Source organism: Chinchilla lanigera, unplaced genomic scaffold (genome assembly GCF_000276665.1).
Source record: "Chinchilla lanigera isolate Chin_1 unplaced genomic scaffold, ChiLan1.0 scaffold00017, whole genome shotgun sequence".
NCBI classification, from domain to species: Eukaryota; Metazoa; Chordata; class Mammalia; order Rodentia; family Chinchillidae; genus Chinchilla; species Chinchilla lanigera.
The window spans coordinates 914,491-942,249 of NW_004955418.1; the positions used below are offsets into that span (position 1 = coordinate 914,491).

General features: G+C 55.2%; 1 protein-coding gene across 6 annotated transcripts in view; it reads right to left on the reverse strand.

The window, feature by feature from the left end:
• Nucleotides 1–17,707: 17,707 nt before the first annotated feature.
• Nucleotides 17,708–27,759, reverse strand: part of Cxxc5 (CXXC finger protein 5) — a 33,697-nt gene continuing 23,645 nt past the window's right edge. For 3 of the 6 annotated variants that reach the window (XM_005382053.2, XM_005382054.2, XM_013512966.1), the window contains 2 exons: nt 20,099–21,169; nt 17,708–18,733 (listed from right to left, as the gene is read on the reverse strand). In XM_005382053.2, coding sequence (XP_005382110.1) covers nt 18,689–18,733; nt 20,099–21,010 — 957 coding nt within the window. In that variant the 5' untranslated portion in view covers nt 21,011–21,169 and the 3' untranslated portion in view covers nt 17,708–18,688. Of the gene's footprint in view, nt 18,734–20,098; nt 21,170–22,770; nt 22,864–25,159; nt 25,249–27,759 lie in introns of those variants that run through there. The other 3 variants (XM_005382057.2, XM_005382056.2, XM_005382055.2) reach the window with 3 other exon arrangements.

Sequence of the window (27,759 nt, forward strand, 5' to 3'; positions counted from 1 at the left end):
CTGTAATCCTAGCACTCGGGAGGCTGAGGCAAGAGGATCTATGAGTTTGAGGCCAGCCTGGGCTACAAAGTGAGCTCAAGGCCAGCCTGAAATGCATAGCAAGACCCTGTTTCAAAAAGACAAAAAAAAAAAAGATGAGAGGTCTTACGTGGCCGAGGCTGACCTTGAACTCCTAGTCTCAAGTGATTCTCCTATCTCAGCCTCCTTAGTAGCTGAGACATAGGCTTGTGCCACATGTCCAGATGTGATATCCTGATTTTATTATTTGTGGTACTGGGGATAGAGCTCAGTGTGAAGGCACTGAGCTCTATCCCCAGCTCTTTACAAATTTTTGATTTTGAGACAGAATTTCACTAAGTCATTAAATTGCCTGGGTTCTTCCTAGAACTTGTGATCTTCCTGCCTCAGCCTCCCAGAGTGCAGGATTACAGGTGTATACCACCGTGCTCTGCTAACATCCCCATTTTAAATTACAGGAAGGTTGGAGGAGCAGGGTCTGGTTCAAAGAATTCTGGGCCAGAATTCAAACTGAGGCAGCTTGAGGACCAGGCCAAGCTTCTAACCACTGTGCTGCATCGCCTCTCTTTTTAGCAGGCAGCTCAGCTCATGCCAGTCAGGAAATTACAGTCTACTTTGGGGCTAAGAGATGAAGAAAAGGGAAATTAACACAATGGTTGTGGGCATACAATCATTTGTCAGGCTGCAAGTGACAAAAACCCAGCTCACTAGCTCAAGCAAAATTAGAAGCTTATGCAGAATTGGAACATACTGGCTCACTCTGAGGCTCAAGGAAGGAGTGTTTGGCTTTGAGTACAAGATCAGCTTCCCTGTGCTGGTTTCACGGTAGCTTTCCCCAAAAGATGGTGGCCCCAAATGGCCATGCCACAAGGTCAAACTCCCCCTTCTTCCCAAGAATTCCATCCAACGCCTTGGCATTCAACCGGATTGGTCAGGCCTAACTCATCCATCTCTGAGCCAGTCAGTGCGGTCAAGGCAGAGGGGAGTTCGTGGATTTGGCCAGCGCCCCTCTCCCTAGAGCCTTAGGGCTGGTAGAAGATGGGAAGAGTAGTCCATAGAGTGTGTGGGGGGGGAGTGGGTGCTCAGTCCTGGGGCTGGATTCTGCCTCCACAGGCAGCCTGAGGACCCCCACTCTCTCCACTTCTCCGTGTTTCCGCCTGTGTAGATGACTGCCAGCAGCCCCACTCTGGCTACCTGAGAGGATCCAGGAAGGCTTCTGACCCAGGACAAGAGTGTCATGAGAGTTTCTCCTCAAGCTGGGTTCCCCAAGCTGCCTCTGGGCCTGGGGTGACTCCTTGGGCCTGCCTGGTTTTCTTCCCATCCACACCCCTCACCACTAGCTCAGCTATTTTCTCTAGAGCTTGTGTCATTACCAGGGTCTTTACTTGCCTTTGACAAAGTAACCAGCTTAAAAAAAAATTAAAATTAAAAACAAAAACAAAAACACACGAAAAACCAAAGTACCAGCTTGGGAAACCCAAGAAAGGCAGTCTTCCAACAGGAAACACTCTGGGCAACAGGAAAGATTTCCACAAGCACAGCGCTCTACCCTCTAGCTGGAAACAGAGATAGCTATCAGTCTTGGGAAGCAACAGGACAGTCAAAGCCATAATGACATATGTCTGTAGTTCCATCTTCTGGGGAGGCTGAGGCAGGAGGTTATTACTTGAGCCCAGGAGTTTGAGACCAACCTGGGTAACAAAACAAGACCCTGTCTCAGATAGATACATAGACAGATAGATAGGACCTTTAAGAGTTGGGTCAGCCTCCAAGTTAAACTGACAGAGATCTGTTTTGTTTTGATTTGTTTTGTTTTTCTTCCGGTACCAGGAATCGAACTCACGATCTTGTGCTTGCCAGGCAGGCACTGTGCCACTGAGCTAAATCCCCAGCCCCCCAGCGATTTGACTATGGGTTTTGTTTGTGTGTTTTATGGTGCTGAGGATTGAACCCAGGGCCTCCTCACATATACTAGGCAAGTGCTCTATCACTGAGCTACATCCCTGGCCCTCATGACAGAGGTTTGGAAGTCATACTGACAGAGATGTGCATTGTGGGTGGGCTGGGTAGAGTTGGGCTTGCTCTCCCCAGCCTTGGTTTTTTCATCTGTAAAATGGGGATAATGCAAGAAGACCTGACCTCAAAGAGCAGTAATATTCCCATGAGATAACTCCTGGCACAGCACCTCTTCCATACAGGGGCAGCTGTTACTGGTAGTATTGAGCTCTGTCTGAGCCTGGCCCTTAGCCTGGAGCTCAAGGCAGCCCTTTCTGGACCTCAGTTTCTCCTTCAGCCCTGTCACTCCTAGAGTGGGTGACATGGATGATCTCACTGAGGAGAGGACCCCTCCCACATGGGTCAGTGGGGGGGCTGGGGGTAGGAAGGCGGCAGTGCCCAACCAACATTTTCACCAGGCTGGGCAGGCAGCGCCAGGCAGGCGGGAGCTGGTCAGGTTTTTAATTGAACGCGATGCAAATGAAATGTAAATACCATGCAAATAAGCTCTTGCCAGGAGGCGCTGGGCTGGGAGCAGAGGGAACAGGGAGGGGACTGCTGAGCAGGGCACTGTCCCCCCCCCTTTCTCTCAAGTCTACCCACACCCACCCCCTGGTGTTGCCCACCCAGCCAGACCATTCCATTCAGGGGAACGGCATGAAGAGCGACACTGCATCTCCCCATGGCCTTCTCTGACACTCACTGTCACCAATCCTGCTGACAGTGGGGTGCTTAAGGTGGAGCCAGGGACCCAGTGGATGGGTCTGGGGTAACACAGACACGGTCACAAGAAAGAGCCACCTTAGATGCAGAAGGAACAGGCAGATTTGGGTAGCAGAAACACATATTCCCACCCAGGCCCCTGCCACACTGAGATTCCTCAGGGACGGCCAGTCACAGGCACACACAAATATATACAACTGCACATTCAGTCATAATACACACAGCAGCACAAACAGACCCAGTCGCAGGAACACATGCAAGAGTCTGTGTGGTTGTGTGTGTGTGCGCACAGGCACACACGACCCGCTGTCATGAGGCCTTCAGACTAAAGTCCCTGTGCTGGCTGGAGTTCAGACAGGGTGGGAGTTAGGGGTGGGACAGGCACCCTGTGTGGTCAGAGCCTGGTGGCCTGAGTAAGGCCAGACACGCGGTCTGGGGTAGAGGGATCTTCAGGGTGGCCTGGGCCCTTTGCCCAGCCCCCATCCCAAGACATATGACCTACCATACCCCAGGCCTTGTGGCCACTCCATTTCCCCGGTATTGCTCTCTTCCCAGGTTCTTGGGGTACTCAGGACCCCATCCTGAGATATGGAGTCCTCTTGCAGTCCCACAGCCCCCATTCCTGAATCAGCTAACCAATTTGTTTTTGTTTTGGGTTTTGTTTTGCTCTGTGTTTTGGTTTTTGGCACAGGGTCTTGTGATGTAGTCCAGGCTGGTCTTGCTCACTTTGTAGCACAGGCTACATCCCCTTGATACTCCTGCCTCAGCCTCCTAAGTGCTGGGATTACAGGGGTGCATCACCACACCCAGCACAGGTAGCCACTTGAGGAAGGTTGGCCCCGGTGACAGTGTCACCCTGCCAAGGGATGAAGAATGAGGGGCAGGGAGTGGGGTAAAGGCTGAGCAGTCTGGACAAACCTCCAGCCCGCCCTCCACATCTGGAGGTGGTTCCGCCCCTCTCTGAGGTGATTCACGCCCTCCATTTAACTCTCATTAGAGCCTCTGAGCCCAGCTGGCAGGGAGCTCTGGGTGGGCCGCCCTTGCAGCCTCAGTTTCCCCCTAGGGGCCTGGCCCAGAACAGGGACTGCTGCGTGGGAGAGCTCCGCATAGAGCTCCCTTGGCCTTCGCAAGGGCTGTCCTCCACCCCATGGAATGAGGGACTGGGTGTAGCCTCTTCCAGGAAACACCGTCCCCAGGCCCCACCGGATGCAGATGCACCGAAGCTTTCGATGTCCCCAGCCTCAACCCGGGCCCAGAGGTCGCGAAGGAGGCTAGGAAGCGGACAGCTAGGCCGAGTAGCTGCGCCGCGCAGGGCTGGTGAAGGTGGGGCCAAGGCCCGGGACCGCCCCGACCACCTTGCTCCTCCCGCCTCCCAGGCCAGCCCTGCTCAGAGTCCTGGGGACCGAGGCCGGCCTGCGAACCCCGCCGCCCCAGGGCCCAGTCGCGCTGGCCGCGCTCCCGCCTCCCTCCCCTCCGGCTCTGTGGGAAGGAGGCAGCTGGGGCGGGGGTGGCCGCGGGAGCGTCTTGCCGGTGTGATCGTGCCGAGCGGGAATTCGGGGCCATGTGGGAAAGACATTAGTGCCGGCCTCCCTGCCAGCGAGGAATGCGCCCCCCGCTCCGCGGCCGCCGCCTGCCTGGCCCAGAAACGGTGACTCACCCGCTCCGTGTTCCCACCCCCTCGACGTGCACCCTCCGCAGCCCACCGCGGCCCGCCGGGTTTCCCAGCCTCCCCGGCTCTGCCCCTGCCCGCCCTGCTACCTGCCTGGCCCATCCTCCATCCGCTCGGCCTCTGGGAATACCGAGCCAGATCGCACCTCCGGGGGCGTCCTTAGACACACAGGCTCCCCGCACACAGGCCTGGCTCGTCCCTGGCCATGCTCTGATTAGAGCACTCCTTCGGGATCTCCTTCCTGGGCCTGTCTCCTTCCCTCCGGAATGTCTTACCTGGGGTTGAGGGAGGACTATGCCCAGCCCAGAGGGCTGGAGCACTGGCAAGGTGCAGCGACAGAAGAGTCCAAGCAGTCCGTTCATATTGAGGAGCACAGCACAGTACTATGTGCCACTGCTGACCCCAGGGCTGCTCCTCTTTGAGTGGTAAAGCAATGCCACCCACCTTGCAGGGCATATGACCTTGTGCCCTTATTCCCCTTGCCCAACTCTGGCTTTCCTCATCCTCCAGGGTTGGGGGACATTACCTACCCCATGTGCTAACGGGGGTGGCCTAGACAGAAGCCAATGTCTGTGCAATCTGGTTTGATGATACGTTGAGAAATCATGATTATTTAATCAACACCTACTATGTGCCAGCCCCTCAGTTGCTGGATACTTTGTAGACATTATCTTTTCTGATTTTTTTTTTTTTTTTTTTTGAGACAGGGTCTTGCTATGGAGCTGGTCTTGAATTTACTGTGTATCCCAGGCTGGCCTCAAACTTGCAGCAGTCCTCCTGTCTCAGCCTCCCACACTCAGCTCTACACATTATGTTATCTAATCCTTGCCACAGTTCTATGACATAGGTTCTACTATTACTTCTGTACAGATGAAGACACTTTAAGGCACTTCAAGCAGAAGGTACTGACCCAGGGACCAGGGAGAGGCAGAATTGAGGCCCACACCCATCCCCTAGTCTCCCTCTTCCAAAGACCAAACCCAGCTCCACTCCACAGCCCTTTGCAATCCCACCCCCACCAGAAACCCAGCAACCAGCCTCCACTCAGGCCACTTCTCATAACTTTTAATAAGAGGTAATAGCACCAAGCAGCGGGCATCAGCTTCATTTTTAATTATCTAATTTACATTTAATTTTCCCCACCAACGTGATGCAGTTTATTAATGTTTTACTTACAAGCATCCATTCATGGGCTGAAAACATGTTCAAACAACTAATGAACATTATTTCTTTTTTGGAAAAGGCCCCTAGGTTAGAGTAGGGGACCCTAACTGGAATCTTAGGGCCCAAGATCCACCAGCCAACACATTTACCAATACTAGAATAAAGAATAAGCAAATGCTCCAACGCATCTCTTTCACAGCATGCTTCTGTCATGCAGCCTCCAAAAAAACAATTGTTCTGCCAGATAGTTTATGGAACACCTCAGTTAACCCTGATACCTACCCTTAGAGACAGAGTCGTTGTTACTGTTGTTGTTTTGTTTTTGTTTTTTGAGACAGGTTCTTGCTATGTAGTTCAGGGTGGCTTTGAGCTCACTCTGTATAGTCCAGGCTGGCCTCGAACTCGTAGTGATCCTCCTGCCTCAGCCTCCCCAGTGCTAGGATTACAGGCATGCACCACCATGCCAGCTAGAGAAATACTATTAAACCCCTGTTTCACATGTGGACAAACAGATTCCCAAAAGAAGAAGTCTTTTGCCCAGTCACACAACACCTGAAGGGGAGAGCTGGCCTTGTCAACTGAGCAGGCGTGACTCAAAGCCTGCTCTGTCCTGCAGGATTTGGTGGCGTTGTCAGAGGGCCCACACACTGGTTCTGCAGATACCAACTATAGACTCTGAGAGCTTGGGTCTATGCATAAGGATATCCTGTGGCTTTCGAGATGTCCTTGGGCTAATGAGGAGAAATAGGGAGCTAGTGGCTTGGGTCCCACACTACTGGGCCCCCAAAGTCTGACCTTCTAGACTTCTGTGTTCCCAGTGCCCAGCAGCTGTGATGTCCAGGGTAGATTTCCCTGGCACCTCCAGGAGGGTCCTAGAAGTTGCATGTAGCTCCATCATTCCCTCACTAGCCCCAAGATGAAACTGGGTCTTGTTTATTTACTGGTCCTAGGGATTTCACTCAATACCTTTGCAATGAGCTATATGCTCAGTTGTTTTTTGTTTTTTGTTTATTTGAGGCAGCGTCTTGCTATGCAGTTCACGCTGGCCTTGAGCTCACTTTGTGGCCCAGGCTGGTCTCAAACTCACAACGATCCTCCTGCCTTAAGCCTCCTGAGTACTGGGATTACAGGTGTGCGCCACCACACCTGGCCATACTCAGCTTAAAAAAATTTTTTTGTGTGTGTGTGGAAACAAATTCCCACTAAATCACCAGGCTGCCCAGGCTGCCTTCCAATTTGAAATCTCCCAGCCTCAGTCGGAGTGCTGGGATTACAGGTATGTGCTACCACAACAGCTTTTGTTTGGTTTTTTGTTTTTTGATACAGAGTCTCAATATGTAGTTCAGGCTGGATTTGAACTCACATCAGTCTTCCTATCTCAGCCTCCTGAGTACTGGGATTATGGGAACATGCCACCATGCCTGGCCCCAGATCTACTTTTCAACAAATGCCCTGAGGCTCCAGAAACTTATGGCCACTTCAGTGCAAGAAAGGGCCATCTTGGAAACCAAGCACCTGAGCCACCCTTACCTCTCCAGCCTCAGTGTGCTCATCTAGAAAAAGGAGGTTCTGACCCAGTGCTAGCAGCTCGGAGTGCTCTCGGGCCTGCTGTGGTCCATGAGGGTACGGGTCAGCCAGGGCTTTGACCTTCTGCTCCATTCCTGAAACTCCCCTCTTCCATGTAGCTCTCTAATTATACAAAAAGGGAAGTCAAGGCCCAGAGAAGCCAATGAAGTACCCGAAGTTAACACGGCCAGTTGGGTCAGAAGTGGAAATGGCACTTAGGTCTCTCAAAGTCACCAAGGGGAGGAACTTTGGGACCCTGGATTTTTTTTTTTTTTTTTTTTTTTTGGTCTTTTTGAGACAGGGTCTTGCTATGCGGTTCAGGCTGGCCTTAAGCTCACTTTGTAGCCCAGGCTGGTCTCGAACTCGCAATGAGTTCGAGGTCAAAGCTGAGGTCCTGCCTCAGCTTCCTATGTGCTGAGCCCCAAATGCACCACCATCCCCAGCTTGGGACCCTGGATAGACCACAGCATTGTATGTTAAATGGCATAGCCTGGCCTAGGCTGGGCCTGTGTGTGTGTGTGTGTGTGTGTGTGTGTGTGTGTGCACTTGTGCCTGTGTGTGTCTGTTGCTGGGGGCAGGGGCAACAGTGGACAGGGTGTCCGGGGAACTGTGCTGCCGCCTTCCTGGTATTTTTAGCCTCAAGAATGAGCTGAGCTCAGGGCTTCGAGCTTCCATCCCACAGTGAGGGAAATGGGAAGGTCCCCATCTTCCTCCCTCCCACCAGCAGCCTGAAGTTGGGTTGGGGAAGGGCACACTTGAGAAGGGACAGGAACCCCGGGCCGGACCCTCTGCACCCTGGCCACCCTGTCCTGGTCATCCTTCCCATGCTCCCTCCCCAAGAGGAAGCTGCACTGGCTGGAACAGACACCTGCATCTGTCCCCTGCTACCTTGAGCTTCCCCTGCCAAGAGCTGCAGGTCAGAGCTGCAAGGTTTCCATGACAACGGATGACAGAAGCAGAGGCTGCTGGCCACCGGGTCAGGGGTAAGGGGGGTGTGGGTCGAGGGGCAGGAGAAGAGCGGTAGGCTAGCAGGGGGTTGGGTGAAGGGACTAGAGTGAAGGACACCAAAACTGTAGCCCCTTTTGATCCTTGGACCCCCAGGAAAAGCTTGGAACTTTGGCTAATTATTATGGCTCATATCTAGTATCGCCCGAAAGCCTCACGCACTCACAGGTGATGCTTTGGAGTGTGACTGGATCATGGGTGTGTGATGCCAGATTAGTCCGCTGATGAGTTTTGGGTGTGATGATGGAGTGGACTGACTGAAGCTGGACCATCCACCCTGGTTGTGGGTGGCACCAACCAATAAGCTTGCAGCCTGAATGGGATAAAAAGAGCAAGCGGAAGGAAGACTGCTGCTTCCTGCCTGCCATGTGGGGACTGTTTCTCCTCTGCCATGTCCCTCTGCCATGCTGCCCTGCCCTAGAGAAAATGGACTTTGGACTAGAACCTCTTCAAACTGGGAGGCAAAAATAAACCTTTCTTCCTTTAACTTGGGTGCCAGCTGTTCTGTGTCAGCAAGGAGAAAGTAAGACGCTGACTGGTGCTAGAAGGGCCTGACTAGGAAGGCTGGGCACAGGAGGGCTGGCCGTGCCTGTGGTCACAAGACGGGAACCCAGCTAGGGCCGGGTTTGGATGGAAATACTGGCCTTCATTCTCCCGGCCCAAGACTCCACTAATTCTAGATTGAGGTCTTAGGGCTTAAATGTGTCCTGTCTCCATAAGTCAATAGGTCCTGAAGCCCTTCAGCCATTACAGTTGTTTCCCAGAACGCACATGCGCACATACACACACACACTTTTTGTTTTTTTGAGACAAGGTCTCACTACACAGTTCAAGCTGCTCCAAACTCATTATATAGCTTGGCCTGGCCTCAAACTCTTGGTGATCCTCCTGCCTTAGCTTCCTGAGAGCTGGGATTACTGGTGTGCGCTACCACGGCCAGCGCTTCAACCTAGATTTTAGCCCATCCGAAGGCTGCCCAGGTTCAAGCACCATCACTGGTTCCTACTGTCCCCTAGACAAAATGCACCTGCTTGTCCTGGGCCTTGAAACTAACCCATGTCATTCCCTGGGCTCCCTCTGGTGTGATCTCCTCAGTGCCCCGGAAGTGCCAGTCCCCAACCCTGCTAGGAATGTGGTGTGCTCTTTCAGGGCCCAGCTGTACTCACACTTCCTCCAGGAAGCACCTCCTGGGCTCTCTGCTCCATGCACATCTTTTGCCCACCACAGGGGTGAGGCTGGAGTGTTCACCAGGCCCTTTATGAAGGACCTCACATTCTGCTGCACCTTACTGCTCAGGAGTGACGTCCCTGATGATCAGTACACTGAGGCTGAGGGAAAACAGCCTTTTGCAGCAGGTCATGTAGCTTGTGTCAACTTGTGGCTTGTGGCTCCAGGCCACCTTCCTGCTGCTCCTGAGCAGGACCAGAAGGAGTTCCAAGCTCTTCTTGGCAGTCCGCAGCCTGTGGCACTGCAACCGGGACCCTCAAGCTCAGACCTGACCACCGTACCAGGCCCCTTGCGCAGGCCAGGCCAGGCCAGGCCCTGCTCCCAGGATATTTACTCGTCTGCTGCCATGAGCCTCCAACACTTGTGAGCAGACAGCACCCCACCCCCAGCTCTCCCTCCAGGGGGAAAGTCCAGCAAGTGAGCGGGTGAGTTTGCCCCGCGGGATGGGAGGACAGCAGCTGGGCGGTGCTACACAGAAGAGGGTCCTCAGGCCCAGACTTACGGGTGAGGCAGACTCAGTCTCCCTTAGGTCAGTCTACCTGGGAAGCTTTGTTGCTGTGTTAGCCCCATCCCACTGTAGCAACCCCTCAAAGATTGTTTTGCTTTTGTTTTTTTTTTTGAACTATGGTCTTGCCATGTAGTGCAAGCTGGCCTTGAACTCACTATGCAGCCCAGGATGGCCCCAAACATGCAGCAATCCTCGTGCTTCAGCCTCCCAATTGCTGGGATCACAGGCATCCGCCACCACACCTGGCTCTTTCTTCAAAGGCTTTTGTTTTGTTTTGTTTTGTTTTCAGTACCAGGAATCAAACTCATGACCTCGTGCTTGCCAGGCAGTTGCTGTGCCACTGAGCTGTATACCAGCCCCCTCAAAGGCTTTTAAATGGGTGACAGCTCTCCACTGCCTAGGCCTAGATGCCAGGGCTTTACCCACCAGCACCCTCACTCTTTCTCCCAGAATCCCCTTCTCCACCATCCCCACAGCCCCCAGCATGGGCGGAGGGCTACCTGGATAGCGAGCCACTAGACCTGTCACATCCCTCTTTGAGCCCCCCTGTATAAATACTTCAGGTCCTGCAGCACTCCCCAACACCAGGTCTGCTTTGGGGAACAGGGCAACCAGTGGAGTCATGAGAGTCCACAGGGCCAGCAAGAGGGTGGCAGGGAAACCAGGGTCAGCACCTCCTGCCAGGCTGAGCCAGGCCAGAACCCAGAACCTGGGGAGGGAAAGAGACCAAAGGGTTGCTTCTTCCTCAGGATCCCTGAGGGCCACCAGCAAAGGAAGAGAAAATGAGCAAGGAGCTCAGTCCAGCTCCCCAAATCCTCCCACGAGTTGCACTGAGGGCCATGGGGGCGGAGAAGCAGGGCAGGCTCCTGACCAGACCCTGCCAGGGGTGGGGGTTGAGCGCCAGGCACCCTCGTGATGAGGCTGGCCGCAGGGCGATTAATCCTGTGGGGTCTGTGCATCAGCCTCCCCCCGCCCCCAGCCTCTCATGGCCAACTCCACTGCCTACCCTGGGAGTTAATCTCCGCTTGGGGGACTTCTCAGCCGCTGTCACTGCGGCATTAATTCTGAGGCAGAGGGAGGCAGGAAGGAGGGAGTACGGTTGGGGGTGGATGGTCTCCTTGGGAAGGTTTGTGATCAGCAGCTGGCGAGAAGTGGTCCCAAAGGATGGAAACTGGGTCCTTTTCAAGGCCCCGTCCCAGACAATAGTTGAGGAGTAACCCATGTTATGCCCCTCAGACCATCAGAGCCCCTGTACCCCTGGCCTCCAGCCTGCTTGTCCACCAGCTGAGCCCCAAATGCAATTTGCAGTTTTGACAGCAGATGTCTCTGCTATTATGATTTATCAAAATGCTTAAGGTAAATAATGCACACATATTTATAGGAAGGAAAAGGGGGGCAGAGGCTGAATAGGGTAAGGGGCTCGGGGATGCACCTCTGACTCTCCTCCATAATCAGATCAGAAGGCGGACCCAGCCTGGGCCTGAGAGGGTGGACTGGGGTGACACTAAGTCTGCCCAGCACTGGTCCCCAGGAGGGCAGCAGGCAGCCAGTGGCTGGACCTGTCTTGCTGGGCCCCCTGCCAGGCCTGGGAGGCGGCCACCTGGGGGAAGCAGCTGAGCCACGCTCACACCTCAGCCGTGTTTCCATGGCTTCACTGCGTCCCCGCTCCCGAGGGCTCCCTCACCTTATCAACAGCAGCGGGCACTGTCCTTCCCCTCAGCCTCGCAGCCACCCCCACCTGACCCCCAGCAGTGGCCTGTCCATCCCACTGCTGTCTACTGCTGTGGAGCAAAACCTCAACCCCGGGGTGCGCCCTCCTTGGCAGGCGTGGGGGGGCCGGGAGAGCCTGTGAAGAAGGCTGGGCAGCCTGGGCAGGCAGAGGGGCAGGAGCCTGTGAGGTGGGGGTGCCGCACACTGTGGGCCCAGAACACCCGGCCCATTGCTCTGGGCTGCTCACCCCTTACCCTTACTCTAGAATTTCCAGACCTCTCTGGGCTTGACAACATATGACTAAAGGATTTTATTGGATATTCTGATTTGAAAAAAAATATATGTTCAATGCAGAAAAAAGAGAGAAAGAAAGAAAACTCCCCCAACTCAGAAAATGTTACGGGCATGCCTAAAGGTAGCGCGTGAGATGGGGCCAGGGATCCCTCCCAGCCTGAAGCACAACCAGGTGCTGCAGTAAGGGCTGGTTCAGAGTGCAGAGGACCCTGCTGTGTGACCCGAACATCTCTGTCTCTGGGAAACTTCATTCCCTCCTGTCGGGGGATAACCGACCAGCGCCTGCCTCGTGAAGACGCTGCAGGCACAGGGACGCACTGAACTGGGTCCATGTTCAGCCCCTTGCTGTGAGGTCAGAGGACAGCATAAGCATCTCTAGCGAAAGGCAAAGAGGCTTGTCTGTTTGCGGGGCTGGGGATCCACTCTGGGCCTTGTATTCCCAGCCCTGGGGCTCTTTTTTAGTAAGTTTTCCTCATCCATGGTCAGCATCCTCACCAGGGTCAGAAATGCACTTGAGGAAAAAAATGTCCAGAAAGAAGAGATACAGTAATGTGTTTCTTTAGTCCACAGACGTTTTCCACCCATTCCAGGTGCAGAGTGCTAGCCCAGCACCCAGCCGCCAGTACTGGGGATTACATCCAGGGCCTTCACACTGAGCTACCTGCCCGGTCCTTCTTTGCTGGAAACTGAAATGTCCTGTTTCAGCCTCCCAGAGTGCTAGGATTGCAGGCATGCATGTGCCACCCTGCCCTGGTCACTGCTCTTCTGAGAAGAGAGAAAAAGACAGCAGGCAGGGACAGGGAGGTGGCAACAGGAAATGAACTTGCGTCTTACCTGCTATGGAGCATGAGGCTGGGGCAGTGACCACCTGAGCCCCCAGATCAAGTCCCACCAATCCAGTGGCTAAGCCTGGAGCCCTGGAGGCCAGCTTGGCTCCCCTGGGCCCACCCCATCTGCATGTCCTGCTGCCTGGAATCTGAGGTAGCAGTTGTTGTCTGGCAGGAGGGGAATGGAATTTAAAACTGAGAGATGGCAGGTGAATGGGCAGACAGAGATGAAAGTGTTTGCTCCAGCAGCCTGGTTGGCAGCCTCAGGGGACCATCCTGTGTACCCCGCCATCTTTCCCAGCAAGAAAGGCCCTCAATACAGATGTTAGTTGGGCTCTGGGGATAGGACCCCATGCAGGGCTGTGTGACCTTGAGGCACAGCAAGGCCCCTCTGTGTCCCACCCCTTCTACAGGGTCTGTGGGCAAGGTCTGTAGTATTGCCATGCTGTTGGCCGCTTGTCCCTCCCCGACCTTGACGGCTGTCCGCAGTGGCCTGTTTGTCCAGAGCTGTAGGTGGGCAGTGGGGGTGCAGTGACCTCCAGCTGCCCACCACTGGCGCTGGGAGGGGTAGGAGCTGGTGCGGCAATCAGGTCAGAGCCTCGCAGCCTTGACTATAGCCGAGTGTCCCCATCACCATCTTCTCTGCGGCAGTGTGAGCTGGGCTGAGCCTAGGAACGCAGGCTGGGCCCAAAGCAGAACCCGCCCCCTGGCCCCTCGCCTCATGCCCCTGTCCCTGATGGAGAGATGCTGTGGGTCTCGGTGCTGTGAGGGGAACTTGTTGCTCTGCAAAGCACCTTGGCAAGTGCCCTAGTCTACAACTCTGGCTTCGTTGCCCTTTCCTGAGAACAGAGGCAAGGGCGATTGGCCAAGGTCATCCAGTGAGGAGACATACACACACACACACACACACACACACACACACACACACACACACACACATAAAATGTGACTGACATACCAGGCCCAGCAAAGGTGGAGGAACCCGCATGTGCAGACTCCCAGGCTCCCTCCTCATTCATGGAGGCAGCAGGTTCTCTTCCCAAGGCAGCGAGGAGCCTGGATTCTAATCAGGGAGCTGCCACCATCTTGCTCTTGGGCAAGCCACATGCTCTTAGACTGCATCTTCTCATTTATATAATGGGTAATGGCTGGGTGTGGTGGTGAACACCTGCAATCACCGGACTCTGGGGACTGAGGCAGGATGACTGCATGGTTTAGGCCCAACTAGAGAATTTAGCAAGACCCTGTTTCAAGATTAAAACAACAACAACAAAAGGCTGGGGATGTAGCTTAGTGTGAAGGCTCTGGGTTCAATACCGTGTACAGAAGAAAAAGTAACATGGTAAAATTCTCTGTCCAGATTACTTCTTAGCACCAAAGAACTAAAGTTACTCAACAAATTAAAACTGTTCCAGACTGAAGACTAGGCTTCCACTTAGCCTTGGGCCAAGGAGAAACATCCCTCCAGAGAGCACAGCTCACGGCCCACACTCCATCCGCGGGGGCTGTCCCGCATCCTTCTTCCCTCTCAGCATGACCACAGCAGACTCACAGCAGAGGGCCAAAGGCCCCATCTGGAATCCTGAGTCCAGCCAGCATACGGGACGGGGATGTCAGTTTGGGGTGCAGGGGTAAGGGCAGCTAGAGACTAGGTCAGGCCAAGCCAGGCTGCTAAGGGGGAGGGGGTGCCTGGCAGGCGCTGGGCAGGCCGGGTGGGGGAGGCCTTAGGGCAGCTACAGAGAACAAAGAGTCTGAGGTTGCCAGGATATTCTGTGTAGCTCAAGCAGGCGGTGATGGGCTTGGGAGAAGGGTTGTGGCGGCCGTGGGAACTCAGCCTGCTGCCCCCACACCAGCTTCCCCATGCAGACTGGGCCTCAGGACCAGTGAGGGGATGGGGAAGGGTAAGAAGCGGCCAGAGACCACGTGCTTTCCCAAGTTGCACAGCTGTCAGGGCAAAAATCTGGGAGACGCTGCAGTCAGACATGGCAGAGGTGTCTGCATCACCAAGATCGCAGGTCCACACTGTCACGATGCTGTGACCACACACCCCATGTCATCCAGGTAGCACCACAAGGTCACAGCCACATCACACACAATGCTGCACACAGATTCATCCAGTTCTATCGCAGGATGACACAATGCCATACAACAGTGTTGTAAACTACTGTCAGACATGCACAGAATCATCCAGTGTCACACATTCAATCCGCATCACACTGGAGATGTTACAGGATTGTACAAAATGACAGGATTTGCCAGGCATGGTGGTGCACATCTGTAATCCCACTGGAGGAGGAGGAGGAGGGTTTCCATGAGTTCGAGGTCAGTCTGGGCTACATTGAGTTCAAGGCCAGCCTGGAGTATATAGCAAGACACTGTCTCAAAAAAGGACCACAGGATCATGTGCCACCTTGCAGTGTCACAAAGCATCCTAAACATGGCCACTGACATCATCTACTAATCCAGGGCCATGTGAGGTCTATCATGGTCTTTCATCCAGCCACAAGCCCATTTTCATAATGCCACACATTTTTAGGCCGCTGCACAAGGCTTCATAGGGGTTTTAGGGCCCTGCTAAGTTACCCAAGCTGGGCTTAAACTTGTGATTCTCCTGCCTGGATGCTGGAATTACAAGCTATGTCTTACACACACACACGTGCGCACACACATACGTGTGTGCACGGCCCATGCAGTGGCTGGAGACTGAAACTGTCTCTAACAGAGTATGGGTACCCAGCTTGTTGAACTCCTTCCTTCCCACCCCCAAAGCTGGCCCTGAATGTCAGATCACTCAGGTGGGGATATGGGCTGCCAGGGTAGAGGCTCCGAGGGTCGCTATTTCAGGCTTCCACCTGCAGCAGAGAGGAGCCAGCGCACGCTCTTCTGGGAGACAGTTACGTGCACAGTTGGCAAGCAGTCATCTGGAGGACAGCAGCAGGGGGCTGCAACAGGACAGGGGTATGAGGCAGAGGTACGGAGACCGGAGACAAAAAACACCAAGACCAGCAAGCCCAAGACGCAACGAACTCAGCTTGAGAGAGGCGGGCTGGCATAGGACAGGACTGAGGCTGTGCCTGGTCAGGGAGAGGGCACTTGGGCAGGCTGGGGCTTCAGGGCAGAAGGCAGGCGACATCTTGCCGAGATTTAGTTGAGTACACTTTCAAATCACAGCAGCTCCACTGACTGCTTACTACACAGGCTTGCCCGATTTCAGTTGCTCCTCAGGCTACTTTTTGGGGAACGTTGCCCTTCCCCAGATGAAGTAACTGGCCCGCACCAGGGATTGGCCTCACAGCTGCCCCCTCCTCTGGTCTCCTCCAGACCCCAGGGGCTGGGCATCCACTGTTACAAAGAATGTGAGTGGCAAAAGCTGGAAGAGGTGAGGGAGGGGCTTTGAACTTCAGGCATCTCTGCTGGGAGGGGGCCGAGACTCAGGCTGGGCTGTGGGCTGGCACAGGAAAAGGCGCAGGCCGGCTGAGTCACAGCACCCCCCCGGAGCTGGCACCAGAGCCATCCACCCCACACCTGCAGGCGTGCCAACGAGGGCCGGCCGAGGCCATCTGCAGCCCGTGTGCTGCCAGCGCAGGGTGGGGGCAGGCAGAGGCCTCCAGCCCAGTGCCCCCTGGTGGCCAGGTTCCCCCCACAGTGCAGGCAAGGACCCCTCCCCACTTGAGGTTCTGGAGGTGCTGCAGTCTGCCTGATGCTGGGGGTTGAGTGCCCCCAGCTGCAACATCTCCCCCTACTCCCTGCTGGACACCCCCCTTCGGCAGAGCTGCCTGGAGAGATCACAGGCAGCCACATGAAAGGGAATTTTCCCAGGCAGAGATGCAGTTGAAAGCTGCCTCCCTCCACCCCCGTCAGCCCCTGCTGTTCCAGGCCAGGCTGCTGAGCCCGTGGTGCTCCAAGGGAGCCTGTGACACCCGGGAAAGGGTTGTGGGTCAGCAACCCCCCTTTTCTCCTTCCAGGAACAATAGCTGACAGCCCATCTTCCCGACCTCACCACCCACTCAGCTTTAGAAGTTGCCCCTTCCTTTGTTGTGAAATCCCTCACCCACCTGAAAGCCAAGCTCCAACATCCTCAGGAAGTCCTTCTTCAGGTCTAGCCTCCATCTCCACCAAGACAAAGCAGCTAGGTGGAGGAAGCCTCCAGCACTGGATAGAGGCCTCTGTGATGTGTAGGAAGGGGCAGGCAACTGCCACTTCTTCCTGTTCAGTCTGCCCTGGCCTCCTCGCCCATGTGGCTGTGTGGTGACTTCCCCAGGTACCTGGCCTCTGAGGTCCCATAAAACCTTGTACCAACAAACCTTCGTGGGTACAAGAGGTAATCAAAATGAGGGACAAGGCTGGGCGTGGTGGCGCACGCCTATAATGCCAGCACTTGGGAGGCTGAAGCAGGAGTATCTTTGCGAGTTCAAGACCTGCCTGGGCTACAAAGTGAGCTCAAGCCCAACCTGAACTGCACAGTGAGATCCTGTCTCAAAAAGACAAAAAAAAAAAAGGACAAAAATAAAAATTAGGGACAACCCCAGAACTCAATGTAGGAACCCTCTGGCCTCAAATATGGAAGGAGAGATCTGTGTGTGTATACTGGGCATAGTCAGGGCTCCAGGAGCCTAGGCCAAAATTCTCCCAGGGGAATCATGTCAGTGGCTGGGGGGTGGGGGGACACGATTAGATCCTGCCATGCAAGAAAAAAGCAGGCAGCCCAGACTGCACTCTCAAGTCTGCAGGGTGCTTGCCACTGGCTGGGCTGATGAATCTAGGGGAACAGAGATGGTGGCCCGGGTAAATGTAGATGGTAAGCAGGTGTTAAGGAGTAGGGTCCAAGCAGATAGGTGGGGTGCTCTCGTGCCAGCCCCTTCTGAATAACCCCCTACTGTATCTAAAAGGCCTCTCTTCCCAAGATAACCCCACTCTAAGTGTTTCTGGGTTGTCCTCTGCCACACAACCCCTGCCCAGCAACAGCCCCCAAGCCAGGACCCCAAAACTGGACAGCAGTGCTTCGTGACACAAACATGCATTCGTTTTATTCACAAAACAGCCTGGTTCCCTAAAACAATACAACAGCATGTTCATCAGCAGGAAGCTGGCCATGGGCAGGTGGCCCCAGGGGGCCCCTTGAGCACCCACCCCCACCGGCAGGGGATCACAAGAAGAAGCCCTTTCTTCTGCTGCCATTAGCAAGGCCTAAAAAAAGGACTTATTTTCTCTAAGGGAAGTAGCCAGGATCGGAAATATCAAGACACAGGCTCGCCAGATCTCAGTGGATGAACGAATAGAATTTTCATTTTTCCAAAATCATCACTGTTGGGGTGGGGGATCCCAGTCAGGGCACCGTGGGTGCAGCACGGCCAGCCTGGGCCTGGGGTGCTCCCTCCCTCCAACAAGCTCCTGCCAGCAGCTCCACACGCGAGGGTGGGTACAGAGGGGCTTCTACACGGCGCCATCCACATTCTCTTTACAAACGTGAGTGGATTCTCCAGGCAAACTATGCACTATTTTCATGGTCGGAAAGAATCAAAGGAAGTTTAAATGAGGGTGGAGTTAAACTGTGCTAAATTACAGTAGTGCTTATTAGTAACTAGATTTCAAAAGGTTACAGAAAATTTACATTCTCTACACAAAAACAGCATCTCCTGCACAGACAACATCGACATCGACACAGGAAGGAGACTGATTGTCCATTCTTTGCCCAGGAAGTCTCGGTACTTTATAGATTCGTCTTTACCTCTTTTTTTTTGTTGTTGTTGTTCTTCCGCAAAAGCAGTTAAATTTTTTTTTCTTTTTCTTTTTATACGAGGGACGTGGAGATGTTAAAACGACAACAAAAAATATATATATAAAAACAGGAATGAAATCTGTGAGAGAATATTTTTGGTTCTAAAGACGGGTGCATCCGTTTGTCTTCGCCCGAATCCCTTGCCGGAGACCACGCGAGCAGTGACATTGCACGGAGAGGGCAGCTTTGGGTTCCCGCCGCCGTCACTGAAACCACCGGAAGGCGGCTCCCGTCGGAAGCATTACCTTCTGGCGGGGGCGGGAGACAAAAACAAGGAGAGAGTTCAGTCAGGGTCCCGGTGGGCCTTGTGCAAAGACGCTCCCCGTGGATGGCCTCATGGCCGAGGGATGGGCATGGCTAGAGGCAGCCACCCCGCAGAGTTCCTGCTATCCTCGCCCGGCCAGGCCAGAGGAGAAGCTGTGACCTGCTGGAGGGCCCTGAGCACCCTGAGGCTCCCGAGCCACTGTGCCCAGGAACCCTCCTTCCAGAGAGGCAAACCCCTTCCCCTGGCCCAAAGGCACCAACACCAGGTGGCCTTGGTGCATCGGGGGCCGTGTCTGTTTCTGTCAAATGAGCGTGTGCACTGGCTACGTACACGAGTGTGCCTCGTGCTGTGCTAGGGTGCGCAGTGGGCGTGGAGCAGCGTCGGAGGAGGGACGTCTGGTGCTGAACAAGCGGCTGTATCTATAATGGGAGTATGCGTACTGGGCAGGTATGTGTGCATCTCTAGGCTGGAGGAAAGGGGGTGCCTTTGTGTGCACATAGGCAAATAAACACATGAGGTCTAGGCCTGGGGAGAGAGTGGCCAAGAGGCCACAGCTGAGCCATTGTTGTTTTCCAGCCATTCTGGAGATCTGCGTCAAGCCCACTGGCAGAGGAGCAGGGACAGGGGCAGGGACATCGAGTTGAAAAGATGCTTTGTAACCAGGCCTGCCACTCCAGCTAGGTCTCCACGTTGGGCACACAGGGACAGGCCCCGCCACAAGAGCAGACAGAAAGCAGCATGGGAAGCTCTGCACCTTCTCTGAGTCAAGCGCATGATGGACAGGACCATGTCTATTCCCCAGGCTTGTGGTTATCCCTAACCTAGGCCCCAAATACGCTACCTAGGTGCACAGACCCAGGGTCTTCTCAGGCCTCTAGGCAGAGCAGCCAGCCCTGGAACCTCTCTACCCTTGAGTGGCCTTGGGGGAAAGCTGGGCTCCAAGCGCAAGTGAAGGGCTTCTCCTCAAGGGCACAGGGTCTGTGGCACAGAACCTCTCGGATGGGGCAGGGGACAGTTCCAAAATCCTAGGTCGCAGACTGGATGCTTTAGGGCACGTCCAAGCGTCAGAAACTTAGGATCTAGACAGGAATTTTAATACCTGACCCAGACCCCAGGAGGGGCATCGAATCCCAATGCTAGGCCCTTGCAAACTATGGTCTATTGGGATCTCAGGATTTGGCTTTGACTTTCAGGGCAGTGAACTCGTGTCTTGAAGCCAGACCCCCAGATCCCATGACTGAGTGTCCCCCTAGACACACCAGGTAGGAACGGTGGGCTCTGGGGTTGTGGGGTGGGTTTGGACTGCCAGACACAAGAGCCCACACACCTCCCTCTAAGGCGCTGTTACCTCCAGAGCAGCGGAAGGCTTCTTTTTGAGTTCCTCACATTTTCTGAATTTGCAAATCTGGTGCCCAGTCTTTCGGTTCCTACAACTGCTGCACTGCTCGCAGTTGATGCGCCGCCGGCAGGGCGCACACATGCCGCAGCGTTTCCGCTTCTTCTTGCCCGAGCTGATGGCGGAGGCCAGCTCTCCCTGCATGGGGTACTCGGCCAGGCCAGCCATGTGCAGCGCACTCTCGGCCAGGAACACGCCCGCCGGGGTCATGATGAAGAGGCCCGGGTTGATGGGGAAGGCGCCCAGGTAGGGGAAGTCGGACTGGCCGTTGAGGGCTTCAGCGCCCGCCACGGCCTCCATGTCGGGCAGGCCCGTGCCCGCCTCGCTCATCAGCGGGAGGTGCTCCTGCACCACACGCTTCAGCATCTCCGTGGACTGCGCGAACTGCTGCAGCGTCAGCTGTCCCTCGGCTGCCAGCTCCGTGGCCCGCTCCGCCTTGCTCAGCAGGCTGGCCACAGCACCACTTTTGTGCTTTGAGGTAGGGTTGCTTTTGTCCACCGCCATGGCCGCCGCGAGGTCATGACCATTGGCCAACAGGGAGGCTGCAGCTGCAGCGGCCTTGTCAGCAGACTCCCCGCCCATCAAGCTGCCCCCGCCACTGCCACCACTGCCACCAAAGGAAGAGTAGTGGGAGAGTGGGCGGGAGCGACGCAGGCTCTTGTTGAGGGGTTCACTGATGATACCACTCTTGTTTCGGCGCTCGGGGGGTGGCGTGTCATCTGCCGCCAAGGCTGGCGTAGTGGCTGCCACTGCTGTACTCTTGTCTGTCGCTCCTGCCTTTGGGCCACTGCTGCCATTGGTGGTGGTGCTGCTGCTGCTGCTACTGCCGCCGGCATCCTGGGAGCCACCACCGAGGCTCGACATGGTGGGGCTGGGGCCCAGAACCCGCTGCTGAGAAAGCTGCCAACTGCCAGGGGTTCACAGACGAGCGCCTGGCCCTGCTGCCCGCAACAGAGATGCCTGGTGGGCCGTGGTGCTCAGGGCAGGTACATGGTCAGGTGTCCACGTGGAAGTGTCTTCCCTCTGTTGGGACAAGAGGGTACAAGGTCAGGGGAGCAGTAAATCCCTCCTCCTCCAACCCTGGCACGATCATCACCGCATTGCCAAAATAACCACAAGCCAGACGAGGCATTAATTACCAAGCCCTCCTTTGTTGGGAATTTTTACTTGCACTATCTCTGTTAAGACTCACAAGAATCCTATGAAGTAACCGTTAGTGTGCCTCCATTTCACACATGAGGACAGCAGGAGAGGAGCGCTTGAAGGTACAGCACTGGAAGCTGCTCCTGGATTCTCATTTGGAAATTTCTAATATGTATCAGTGATTTCAAGGCTCTGATAGTTATTCCAAGGTGAAGGCACCTGGCTGCTTTGTTTAACACGGCGTCTGGCAATAGAGTACAGAACCTGGAGGAGCCATCTTCCCTCCTGCTGTGGTCAAGCAGCACCACCCTGGAGGACAAGCCTTCCCCGCTGGGAGGGTGAGGCCAGGGGCTGCGCAGCAGCACACATTTCCTCCTCAGCTCCCAAACCTCACTCAGCATCATCGTCTCAGACCAGACTCTGTCTTGACCTGGCCTCTAACAGCTCCCAGACGAGGGCAGGGAGGGGTCTGGAAAGGTCGGCAGTATGGGGCCTGCTGAGGTCCCAGAGACACAGAGTTGCAGGGAGCTGTGGGAGAAGGGGTCCTGGGCTGGGACAGCCTGCAACCAAGAGTGAGTGTGACCCTTGAGGTGCCCCTTGTTGGGACGGGGCCTACTGCACTTGACCCCCAAGGCGAAGGCACTGGCCTGCAGCTGCCGGCACCCCTGGCTGAGGAACTGGTCCAGTGGAGGGAGTGGCAGTTTCCTGGACGGCCCTAGCTCTCTAGCATCCCGGCCCAGCCTGCCTGCTGTAACCCAGCAGCCCCCAGGAGAGGGGTGGGAAGGCCCAGCCCCTCAACAGCTGGTGGCTCAAGGGGGAGGCACACATCTGGTGAACCCTATCCCGCCCGAGCTTGAGGGTGGGAACACACTAGATCTTTGTCCCCAGACAACCCTACTATTCCCCAGTCTGGCCGCTCAGCCTGTCTCCTAAGATCATTTAGCCTAATCTCCTCACTCACAGCCCTCTGCTCCAGGACTGGCAAGGGGTGGCCACAAAGGGGGTGTGTGCCTCCACAGTGGGCACCGGCTCACCCTGGGCTCCCTAGCAAAGGCAGATGAGTGAGGCGGAAGGGCGGGCAAGCTGAGAGAGGCCGCCGGGACAGACCCAGGAAGGCCTGGCAGCATCCAGGCTGGGCTGGGGGTGGGAGACAGTGCGCAGAAGGAGACCATGTAGCAGAAGTATTGCTATGCTGTGTAACCTCCAAGGGCCAAGCCCAGATCACACCCTCAGCTCTCCTCTGAGACCCGTAACCCCTCCAGGCATCAGCGAACCTGGTGAGGTGTTGGGGAGAGGGCTAGTGAGATCAGGGTCAGAAACCACCAAGGCACTGCTTCCAGCTCCTGCTCCTCCAAGCTCAACTACTGAGCCCTGGACCCTCATCCACCTGATCCAGCAGGCCCACATCACAGGAAGGGGAAAAGGCAGGAGTATGCAGACTGCAGAGGTGCGGAGAGGTGGGCCCCTACGTGTGCCCCCACCTCTGTGGCCTGCTGGCTGGTGGCAGAAATCGATAGCTGCATTAACGCTGCTCTTGCTCCGCTGCTCCGTCCCTCCTCACAGCTCCAGGATCTGGCTCTGCGTGCAGGGCGGGCAGGTCAATTAGAAGTCAGCTCCCTCCAACACAGCCGGCCTGCACTGGTGCAGGGCTGTGCTCTGGCTGAGCCTCTGCTTTTGTCTCCATCCTGAGTCTCTCGGTGGGGAGCAAACCTCAGGTTCTGTTCATCTCGGTCCCCTCCTGGAATTTCTCTGATCTTCCACTTTTCTGTCCTTCCTCAGGGACCATCTACCCTCCGCCTCCAGGTCCTGGGATGCACTGAGCTGCTTGGGACCAAGGACGTGATATGTCACTGAACAGGTGCTACGGGCAGAACACTGGCTTGTCAGCCTCCGAGCTGAAGGTGGAGGCGGCTAACACGAGGGGGACTGGCCTCAAAACCCACATGTAGTCCGCATGGCTTGGTCCTCAAGCTTGGTCCAAATCTGCCTCCTACCTGGCTCTGCTTTCCCCTAAGATCTTGGGAAAGCTGACGCCTTGGTCCCACTGGACCCCTGAGCACAGGCTCCATCTGCCCTATTCACAGAAAGGGATGATACAGAGGTGACCTTCTCCTAGGCTACAGGACACATGGCAACCCCTCCCAGGCCAGGAAGGGCCTGGCAGTGCCCGGGCAGCAGGGGAGGAGCTGGGCTGCGTTGAAGCGGAGCGGGAATGAGCGGGAGGGAAAGCTGGCGGGCGGCGGCGGGCGCATCCATCATCGGCCCTGCCAGGAACGCATCCAGCCCCCAAAAAGAAATACTGCGCCTGAGGAGGGACAACAAAGGGCTCCGTTTCATCAGCAATGCGGAGCCAGCGCCCCGCCGCCCCGCCAGCCGCGGTCAGTCCACAAAGGACCCCTTTGTCCATGCAGGAGCCGGGCGGCCGGGAGCTGGGACCGGGGCTGATGGGCAGGGACAGAGCTCAGGGGGCAGGCGAACAAGTCATGGAGAGCTGAGGGGCAGAGGGGGACAAGGGGGCAGAAGAACAGAGACAGGTGGTGTGGACAGAGAATGGTGAGAAAATCTGAGGGCTGGGACAGAGAAAAAGGGACCTGAAGAGGAGGGGCAAAGGGTCAAGGTTAGAGGACAGAGGGTGGAGAGGGCACCAGACACCAGCTGGATGGGGCTCAGAGAGAACCCAGGACCCAACATCCGTGCCCAGGCTCCAGGACTCAAAGAGTCCAGAAACACAGAAATAGAACCCTGGGAGAGTCCCAGACTGAGGGGCACAGGGACCGAGCGAAAGCAGTGGGACGTGACCACATGGGGAGGAATCGAAGGAGTGAGACCAGAGACTGCCATATGCAGTCTAAGGCCGAGGGAGCGGGTGGAGAGCAGGGATGGGAAGCAGTGGGGTTTGGGCCTCAGAGTTCAGCCGCTGGGCCCTAACACGTCCTGGGGTTGAGCTGAAGCTTGGTTTGGATACATGGGAAAGAAAGGGAGAGTGACAAGAGAGTTTCCCTGTTGGCCCTGGGCACCATCCCTGCCTCCACCCCCAGAAGGCACAGATCCTGCTCCTCCCAAGCCAAGTACACACCACCCCCAAGTCCCAAGGCTGACACCCACGTTCCTTTAACCAACTGGCTACTTACTGAGCATCTACTGCTCCAGGTTGGCCCGACTGATTGACTTTGGTACTGAAGATTGAACCATGGAACAGTGAGCTGTACCCTCAGCCCTTTTTATTTTTATTCTTTTATTTTGAGACTGGGTCTCTCCCAGTTGCCAGGTGGCCTTGAACTTGCAGTCACCCTACTTCAACCTCCCAGGTAGTTGGGATACAGGCATGTGCCAGGGCACCCAATTGTCCCGGTGTCCTTATGCTTAAAATAGAACTGCATGGAGCGGGACGTGGTGGGGCACGCCTGTAATCCCAGCACTCAGGCGGCTGAGGCAGGAGGATCGTTGAGAATTTGAGACCAGCTTGGGCTACAAAGTAAGCTCAAGGCCAGCCTGAACTGCATAACAAGATCCTGTCTCAAAAAAAAAAAAAAAAAAAAAAAAACTGCATGGTGCATACCTGTAACACCAACACTTGGGAGGCTGAGCAAGAGGATTGTGAGTTTAAGGCCAACTGTACTACATAGCAAATGAATGAATGAAACAAAACCACCCTTGGAGATGAAGCCTGTTATCTAACTTCAGAGATGAGGAAACTGAGGCTCACAGAAAAGTTCAGCTGGTGCCCAGTGAGGCTAGTACTTAGGCCCAAAGCCCAAGTGTTACTCATGCTGCTGTGTTATTACCTTTATTCTACCTGTGCAATTAACAAAGTGGCCCAGGGCAAGGTGACCCAGTGACCTTGTCACCCCCCCAAACCAGTACTGTTACCATGCCCGTCACCTCTCCATGCTCAAGGGCAAGCTGTCAGACTCCAGGAGAGTGCCCCCACCTGGGGACTTGGAGATGCACAGGCAGGAACCTGGAAGGGTGGACCTGTGACATCACAATGCGAGCTGGCAGTGAAGTCACCAGAACTGGTGACAGTGTTCCCACTCCACCCTCAGCCCCAGAATAGCCTCACTTCACTTCCTGCAGGACTCTGTCCTGGACTCTACAGGAGGCAGCGTCCAGGCCTGTTTTCCAGCACGAGGACGGGCTGGTGTTGTGCGTAGCCATGGGCACGGGTGTACCCCCACTTACCCCGACAGCAACCCCCTGCTCTGTGTTCTGAGGGGCCAAGGGAGAACACAGACCAGGAGTGCACAGAAGCTGGGTTAGAATGACGCAGAGTGTGTGAGTGGGGCGGGGGGCTTATAGGACAAAGGGCTTACCAGGCTGGGAGTTAAGAACAGGGAGAGGCTACAGAAGGGGACACAGCCTCAAAACGTTACTAAGAAACAGGTGCAAGGTGTGGCTGCGAGCTTGGCAGGCTTCCAGTTGGGTAGGGCCTTGAGGCCAAGGGCAGGATTTTTAAAAACCATTTTATTGAGGTGCAGCTTACATGCTGTAAAATTCACCCATTTTAAAGGGTATTAATTCAATGGCTTTGAGTAAATCCTTGTTGTATTTCATTTCTTTTGAGACAGGTCTCACTATGTTGCAGGCAGGCCTTGAACTTGTTATGAAGCCCAGGCTGGCCTCAAACTCTTGATCCTCCTGCCTCAGTTGCCCAGAGTGCTAGGATTACAAGTGTGCGCCACCCCACCTGGCTTGAATAAAGTTTCAGACCTGTGTAACCATCACCCTTACCAAGGGCTGGGTTTCCCCAAGGTACCGCCCCTTTACTCTCTGCTGGCTAGAGCAGTCTTCCAGGCCTGTCTGGCCACAAATGGAGGGGAGGCCTCCTACAGGAGGCTGCATCTTGGGACCCCAAGACACCAGCCTGGAGGAACCCATCATCACCAGCATCTGTGTGCACTTGCTTTGCAGACCCTGCCCTGCAGAAACAGTGTCTCCACACACCCCTTCCCTCCCCGCCACCAGCCCGCCTTCCACCCACTGTGGTGCACCGGGCCTCCCTGACCTTCAAGGTGAAAGAGAGACGGATGAGGGCGTGCAGGCTGGTGGTGCCAGGGCGCACAGATCATAGGATGAACTGCACTGAGCACTGTGGGGGGAAGCGGGTGCTCTGTCTCTGATTTCCATGATTCAGCCTGGGGAGTTTCCAGAGAGGAAAAAGCCCCGCTCAGGCCCAGGAGATGCACACAGGGACACACTGATCTTGGAGGCAGAGAAAACACTGCCCAAGCCGAAGACCACAGAGCATGAGTCTGCTACAGATGGACAGACGTATACTGGCACACTGACCACCGTGCACACCCAGCAGGGGGCCCAGGCAGGGACGCTGCTAGAGGCTCCAGACTAGCACCCCATAACCAGCTGCCACAGACAAAAAGGGGCACCGCAGTCATTCTTCCCTGACCCTCCTGCGCTCCTCCTTCCAGAGGAGGCACCACCCCTCGGCCTCAAACTCGCTAGGACGAGCGTCTGAGAAAGACACCTGGGTATACAGCCTCCATTCTCCCTACAGAGCCCCCCCAAACAGCAGACCAGCCTGTTCATTGAGGCCCTAGGGAGGAGGTCTGCTCCAACCCGGGCTCCCAAGGAGTGCGAAAAGGACACCTCTGACAGACGAGGCCTTCCTCAGCTGACACCTCCCTCAGCCCGTCTTCTTCCGCAGAAGGCTCAAAGGCTCAGGAAGACCTCTGAGACATGGCCTTGGAGTCCCTTTCCCCGTATGTCACATGGGACTGCAAGGACCAGAGTGATGGAGCCTCCTCTGTGCCAGACACTACATACTGCTCCAAGCCCCAGTCTGAAGCAGCTGCTTTTGTTTTATGGTGCTGGGCACTGATCTCTGGGGCCTCATGCATGCGAAGCAAGTGTTCTGCTGGGCTGTACCTTCAGCCTTTTTATGTATTTTTAAAAATTAGTTTCTTGAGACAGGGTGTCTCACTACGTAGCCCAGGCTTGTGATCCTCCTGCCTCAGTCTCCCAAGTAGCTGGGATTACAGGCAGGTGCCACCATGCCCAGTTTATAGCAGGCAACTTGATAAGCAGTTGTGATGTACAGAAAATGATGCCCTGCCCTCTGGGGTCCCCCAGGACCTTTGACTGAATGTTTCCCAAAGTGGTGATGTCTTGGCTGACACCTATCTGAGATCAGAGCCCGTTATCCACTTAGGGCTTCCCTCCTGATGGCTCACTGTAGGATAAGCCAAGGAAGGGATGAGAGAAGGGTTCCATCCTTCCAGGGTTCCTGGGTGAGGCATCTGTGGAGGTGACAGCACATGTCAACAGGAGTTGCTAGGAACTGGAGTCCTAGGGTCTGGATTTGCAGCTCTGCCCTGCTCTTGCTAACTGTGGACTTTAACCAAGTCCTTTTCCCCATTGACCTTCAGTTTCCTATCTGTAAAATGGCAAGTTCTTGCTCCTCATCCCAAAATGCAGGGACTCATGATCTCTCTTTTTTTTTTTTTTTTTTTTTT